The sequence below is a fragment of the Crassostrea angulata genome, chromosome 9 (assembly GCF_025612915.1).
Source record: "Crassostrea angulata isolate pt1a10 chromosome 9, ASM2561291v2, whole genome shotgun sequence".
NCBI classification, from domain to species: Eukaryota; Metazoa; Mollusca; class Bivalvia; order Ostreida; family Ostreidae; genus Magallana; species Magallana angulata.
Window position 1 is genome coordinate 31,588,170 of NC_069119.1, and position 7,833 is coordinate 31,596,002.

Consider the following 7,833-nt stretch of genomic DNA (forward strand, 5'->3'; position numbering starts at 1 on the left):
TTCTCCAGGGGGCCTCCCTCCCCCTCCCCCTCCCGCTCCCCCAACCCCCACTTTTTTGGGCAGGAAAGATTTTTCTTAAATTTACATTAAAAAAAATTGAATGAACAAGGAGTCCCCCCCCCCCATCCACTTTTATGTGGCCATGTAAAAATTGAGTTGAAAACAAGGAAATAAAAAATGTTATTGATGTTAAAGGAAAACTTGTCCCCCCCCCCCCCCCGATTAGGATTTTCAAGATTTTTTTGGATGTATATATATATATTTATATATATATATATATATATATATATATATATATATATATATATATATATATATATATATATATATATATATATATATATATATATATATATATATATATATATGAGTTTGCTCCCCCCTTTCGAAAACGATGCTACGTGCCAGAATGGAAAGAACTTTCCAGAACGGTGTGCTTAGAAACGGGTTGACCAATTGCTTAAACTATTGCTTGACTGCGATGAATTCTCGCAAAGTACCATTTCTCGCCAGTGCATAAATGTTACGTCATTATTCGTATATAATTATAATTAATGTGTCGATTAAATCCCGGACGTTCATGTAACGATGCACTGGCGAGAAATGGTTCTTGGCGCGAATTGTACAACTTGATAAGACATACATATACGTAAAACAAGTCGCAATTCTTGATTAGACTAGGCACTTTTGTGGCTACCTGAAGGTACATAGCTCCGGGTCTGGAAAAAAATCGGACGTCGTCCATCCGATTTTTTTTTTTTAGAACGGGAGCTATTTATTTTGTAGCATATTAGGTTAGCATTTTTGGTCAATTTTTTCCAATTTCTTCAATTTGAGATATTTGAATATTGTAAATTAACTTTTATTGTATGGGGGATGTACCGCCAAATTGCACACATTGCATTTGGACCAAAATGTAAACGGCTTCTTAAACTGATTTGTTTATGACAAAGACTGTTGTTAAAAGATACTAAACAGGCACGTATCATCGTTTTTGAAAGGGGGGGGGGGGCAGATTCATCAAAAAATCTTGACAAGAAAAAAAATGGTAAAGGTTACTATCCAAAATCCTGAAAATCCTAGTCCGGGGGGTGTAGGGGTGCAGGTATATATTTCACTTCAATTTCACTGTTTATTTCCTTCTTTTCAATTCAATTTTTCCATGGTCACAGAAAAGGGGGGGGGGGGAACACCACGTTAATTCAATTTTTTGTATGTAAATTTAAGAAAAATCTTTGCTGCGCAAAAAAGTGTGTGTGGGGTGGGGGTTGGCAGCCCCTTTATCATTATATAGATTACATGACATATAAATGATAGATATTACCTTATGTAAGGATAGTCAATAAATTTAAGCTGTGTTAAAAACTTAAGGTTATTTCCGATGGGGTCCTTATGCATTATAACAATGAAGTTAATGCCTAACAGACAACAAATTTATACACAATGGAATTTAGACAGGGTACTTGAAAGGAATATAACAGACTAGTATAATGCCAATATGAAAATATGATATATAATATATTATAATATTCATTCATCAACCAATGAGAAAAGGGTTGAATCTGTCACTTTGCTAGTGTCTGCTCCGAGGCGTGTTCTGCAGATAGAGCGTTCGCCAAAATTTGTGTTGCAAGTATAGGATATTTAAGCGCGCTTGTGTGCAGTTTTGACATTTTTATTTTTAAAAAGGCGGTATCATAATGCCGCTTAGCTGTATGTATTGAAGGACAGTTGAATTGCAAAAGATGAAAAAAGTACATAAAATGCAGCTTTCCAGCAGAAAAAAGAAAATAGATTAACAAATTGTAAGGAATTTATATTTCTCGAGCCGAATCTAGAATTTAAAGCTATATGAGCTGCATTTTTCATGTTGAGTTTTTTTTTACTAAAATGTTCTTTTGTACTAAAATGACAAAAATATCATGGTTTTTAAATTTCTGTTAGCCATATTTTTGTGGAAAAGGCTGTTAAGAAGCCTTATTTGGAGCAAAACTGAATGATTGTCGTCCTGTACAAAAATTGATTAGTTATATATTCATTAGAAGAGAAATATTTCCTTTGACAAAAACTAATGAATTTTTCAATTCTTATTTATCATAAAAGTTTAAGTTATACGCATTCTTGTCGTACGAGCAGGTTTTTGCAGCAAAATAAGATTCTAAGAAATACAGCTCATATTGCTTTAAATAGACATAAGTACACTTCATGCCTGATCATAAGAAAAATATTGGCATTTGACGGCTATTCTAGAACGTCCTACTCGACATTCTTGTATGATGGTATACATTTTGAACCAAGAACAGTTGTTTTGTCAGGGACTGTTGTAAACAACTCAAACTTTCCGAAACATGAAGAGCTCTGTATGAAGAATAAAACAACAAGTTTTCAGTCCTAGATTAGGTTTAAGAGGACTGGATGAGCGTTGCCATTTTTAAACTTTAATTACTTCCTTGAAGAGAAGAGCTTTATGTAAAAAGGGAAAATATTCAAACGTTAAATACCGGTATTTTAAAATATGGAATATTTCTTCACGAAATATAGCTTACTTTCAAATATTTAAAATAGAAATAATAAATAATTTTTTGACCACAAAATTACTTAAAACTGTAGAATTTTTGTCTGTTATCCAATTAAAACTATAGTTTTTAGTTTATAATGATATTTACAATTTTATGTGGATCTCCTATATTTTTGTGTTAAAAAGATAACACTTTTAATGTTTTCTTTATTATTCAATAGCATTTTTTTTTCAGGAATTATAAAATAAAAAATTCAGACCAGTTTCATAAAATGTAATATTTTCTGTTTAGAAATTGATCTTATTAATTTTAGAATTCGAAATACTGCACCTATTTAAGCGGTCGAGGTCAGCCTTTATAAATTTTGAACACTCATGTAAACATGTCTGCAACACATGTCATTATTTTAAAAACGCATTGCAAAACTATGATTTTAAAAGACAAGACCGTTTCAGAAACTTTAATTTTTTTTATATAGTAAAGATACTTTGTTTTGAGAATTGTTAAAACTAACCTGTTCATAAGGACAAAGTTATAAAAATAAACAATTTTCTTGTAAAAATCATTGAATTTGTTTATTATAATTGCGTCAATACGTGCTATGACATAAGCTTGTCGTTAATGACACTTATCTCCACAACCGTTTCTTTACTTTTTGAGAATTGCCATTTCTTAGACGAAATGACATGTAAAAAAAAAATAAACTAATTGAATATCTTCATAAATACTATTATCAAAAAAAAAAAAAGAAAGATACATTTTGATTAAAACTTACACAAATACAACACATAATTAAAAATGACAATATTTGAGCTTTGTTTACAAAACAAAGAAGTATGAATTCTGCATCTTGCTAATAACTTGATATTTGACTTTCAAATTTTGACATAGCATTATAAACTTCCATGTTTATTATCATAAACATTGAAAATGGGAAAAAAAAATTGAAAATTTTAAGTCAAATCGTGTCTAAGTCCCTTTAAGACTGTAAATAAAATGAAGAGAATAAAGAAATTGTCTATCGTCAAAAATGTTGCACAAAGAGCAAATTGCATGGTGTTGAATATCGTTCATGAAAATAAAATAAATCAGTTAGTTAATCGATTTAACGGGTATAACCTCACCAACAGTGTTACATACATTTTAAGGATTGTCAAACATAGGAAAAGTAAGGCAAAACCTAAACCGCTATGCTCCTGGGGAAAAAAAAAATAGAATTCATGAAAGATTATAATAAGGAATAATTGGTTATCACATTTGAATTCAAATAAAAGCTGTAAAGAAGGTCAAAGTTTTTGAAGGAAGTACAAAATGACAAAGTAAGGGGCAACCTAAAACGTAATGGCCCTGATCTGGGGGGTTTTTCGGGTGCATAAGATCCATCAAGGGAGCTTAATCTCTTTGCAAAGCTTATGTGCAAAACTTTTTCATTTGAAATACAATGATGCACTTTACTTCCTACAACATTTTTTAGAGCTGTAAATAAAAGGATGACAGGACTTGAGAACAATTTTTTTCTTGAAAGGGTAAGCTCTAAATATTTTCGATGACTCATACATGTATGTAACTTGCATTGTAGCACAGGGAGATAACTCTCTGCACGATTTCGTGCATTATGATACTTTTGTGTAGCTCTATTTTACCTTTCAACGTCTAGCATTCCATTTACTTATTATTCATAGTTAAGTAAGTTGCATTACTTTCATGATCCACATACTTAGCTGTTAAAAGATTCAAATGATGCCTGAACCTGTGCCCCTCAGGCGCCCCTCCGTCAACTGAGTGCTAACTGTAAGGACCCGAACTTTGACCGACATACATTGCTTTGTCATTCAGTTACTTTTCAAACACCTTTCCATTGACTAAATGGCAGAGAATCATCCAGGGATTTCGGATCGTAATTCATCCTTCCGGATGATCTAATATTCCATCTAAAGTAAAAACCTAAATCAGTTTTTGTTCTTGGATTCAATCATTCACACAACATGCATTAACACTCTCAAAAACATGCTTTCACGTGCATACATTTACATAGAGGAAAAATAAACAAATATGCGTCTTTAATTACACTTGCTTATGAATATAAAGATGATCGGTTTTCTACTGCCAAAATGATGATGATGATGATGATGATGATCACTTTTCACAAAGTCGAATATTACTGTAGAAATTCAACAGAGTGATAAAACAAAAAAAAAATGTTACCACATGCCATTAAGAATCGAGGTGAAGAGGACATTTTTCTATTCAAATTATGTATTTAAAAATCTTTTATAAAGATTTCAATAGTGACAACACTTTGCCTGCACATGCAGTAGTCAGATTCTTATATATGGGTTTATTCTTTGAACGAACTTTATTTTATTTAGTGTATTGATCACAGAAACTAACAAATTCTCTCTCTCTCTCTCTCTCTCTCTCTCTCTCTCTCTCTCTCTCTCTCTCTCTCTCTGAAAATTTCTAAGAAATTGGAAAACCATATAATGTTGCAACCACTTCCCATCTCTAAAATCGTACCAAACTAAAAAAAATGCGGAGGAAAAAACCCATCCAGATTATGGAAGTAAACACAAACGATCTGCCAAAGGGAGCTGTTAACGAATGAATGACGTCTTACGTACACTGATATAAATTTGCTGTCAGTAAGAATCCACGATTATTTCAGAGAAGATTATAGTGAGTATAAAGACGCGTCATATAGAATCTTTTCCTTAAACAAATTATCAATGGTTTTCCAAAGACCTATCTTCACACGTTGGTACATAAAATAACTTCATATTCATTTTAAGAGGATTCATTTTAGGTTTCCTAGCATTATTCCTTTAATAATAACAAATTCCAAAGGCCAATACCACAAATGTAAGTATGGGTGCATTTGTGTCAATTTAACAAGGTGTTGCTAATACAGAAATTTTAAAACGACAAAAAAATGAATCACTCACAAATTATTTTTTAGTAAGATGACTGTCCAGTTTCTGGCTGAGATAGCGTATCACGGGATGTGTCACAAGATAGGGACCCCAGAAGAAGTAAGCAATAGAAGGGAGATGTTGGACATTCGTGAGTTTCTGAATAATCAACGGGGAAGAAAGAATGAGTGTAAATTGATGTATAGTGGCAGTAGAAAAGAAGGATTCCAATTAAAAGAATCAGACATAGACATAATGCAGATAATTCCTAGGCACCGTGTTATCTGGGATATGTCCCACTCCGAGTTATACAATACACAGGAACAAACTCTGATTTTATGTAACCCTTCTGAGAGTCCACTTGGATTTGCCTTACTTTGGTTGCCATTGGAAAACACATTCGGAATAGTTTATTCTGCCTGTGTAAGAATGAACGGAGAGTTGTATATATCAAGTTCTAAATTCAGAGAAATGAAATGTGCCTGTGCAACACCCAATTCTACAATACATGGACCATGTAGAAGTAAGTGTGTTGGGGAAATGATGTACGACTATGCCCATTGTTTTGTCAGTGATTTTTGGCCTCCCCCTGCCTCCTCATGGATAAACAGATGCCACGCATGGCCCCCGCTGCACGTTACTGACGACATTGTCAGAAATGGTTGTCATTTTGTTGCGATAGGACACAAAGTAGGAAACCACGCAGATATCGAGTGGAGGATATCTTTTTCTCAGGCAGAAAACAAACTTGTCTATTCAATGAATCATACGCAATTTTTAACTTATGGCTTGCTGAAATTTTTCTTAAATGAAGTAATAAATGCTGGATTAAGCGATGAAGAGAAACTGCTGTGTTCATATCACATGAAAACAGCCATTTTTTGGGCCATACAACAAAACATGCTACCTCAGTGGAGTCCAGAAAATATGTTAGATGGATTCTGGATCTGCTTTAAACTTGTTTTGAAATGGGTGTATGAGGGGGTTTGCCCTAATTTTTTTATCCCTCAGAATAACTTATTCTTAAGCCGTATATATGGTGAAAACCAACGAAATCTATTCAGAAGACTCTATCATTTGTATGAGAAAGGTTTTTTCTGCTGCTACAAATTTTGTTGATAAGGGAATACATCTCTCTAGGCCTTATTTTTTCCGGCAGGCTTACAGATTTTCCGAATTGCAATTTGGGTTCTGAGTTTGAGTTTGATTTTCGTTTATCTCGAGATATAATTACTTACGATATTTGGACTACAAACAACCTACAGGACTGTGCAAAAACCCTTCTCACAATAGAACAGTTGATTTGTTTACCTCTGACAAGTTATCAGGTAATCATGTTACAGAAGCTTACAGCCACAATCCTTCAATGTACTGGTTTTGTACTACACAGCAAATACATCGATAAAAATGACAACAAAAATACATATATCAGAGACAAAAAGGCATTTCACTTGCTTAGATTATCAATGAAATTTGGATATTTGTCGGACATGCTGTACATTGCAATGTTTTATTACAAAACATTCAGATACAAGGAAGCTTTATCTATAATAGATATCTCAAAGGTCAAGATGTCACAACCATATGTCATGTCAGGTGTGGCACAACGTTGGGCGTATACTGAAGCTGTAGGTGGCCGGCCTTGGTCTATAAAAATGAGACAAGCAATAACAAACGATCTTATGCTTGACAATGATATTCATTATATTACGGAATTGCTGCTGGAACAGCAGTCTAGTTACTTGGGCAACCGTAATTATATTCATATTCCGCCATGGATTCTTTTAAGTTTTCTAGAGTTTTTAAGTTGTAGACATAATGACACATTGAGATCACAGGCGGCTCTAGATAATATCCAGGCCCTAGTAAATTGCGACGACAAGTTCTTTGTACCTAAGGTCACTTTGGATATTTCTTGGGAGATCCTGGGGATCTGTCAACAGATCACGGGCAACACCCAGGCTGCCCGGTTTTCATTTCAACAGTCACTTAAGCAATATCAATCTTTTGGAATAGCACTTGCCACCAGACAACGAATTAATACGTTGTAATGACATTCAGCAGTGCATTGATTATCAATAGCGTTAAATTACGATGATTGAGTTGTAATTAAGTAAGCAATAAAAAAAATAAAGTTGAGGTCAAGATCTAGTACATGTATATGAAAGTCTACAGTTTTTTTGTTTTTGTTTTTTTTTTTTTGTTTTTTTTTTGGGGGGGGGGGGGGTTGTTACATATTTAAGGTATGAATTCTACTAGTAATGTTTTATTTCAAAAGGTTAGTTTTGTAAGGAGTACCGGGGCATAATTTTTAAAAAATTATTATAAAAATTCTTGTTTATGACTGTCTTTTTAAAGAAATATGAAGGAAATCAGCTACAAATCTCTGAGGTTTTTTTTGGTAA

At 33.3% G+C, this 7,833-nt stretch overlaps 1 protein-coding gene across 1 annotated transcript; it reads left to right on the forward strand.

Annotated features, from left to right (window-relative positions):
• Window positions 1-5,203: 5,203 nt before the first annotated feature.
• On the forward strand, window positions 5,204-6,681 carry LOC128163760 (uncharacterized). Its single transcript, XM_052827410.1, has 2 exons — window positions 5,204-5,378; window positions 5,476-6,681. The coding sequence occupies exon 2, from the start codon at window positions 5,480-5,482 to the stop codon at window positions 6,545-6,547; it is 1,068 nt and encodes a 355-aa protein (XP_052683370.1). The 5' UTR covers window positions 5,204-5,378; window positions 5,476-5,479; the 3' UTR covers window positions 6,548-6,681.
• Window positions 6,682-7,833: the final 1,152 nt, after the last annotated feature.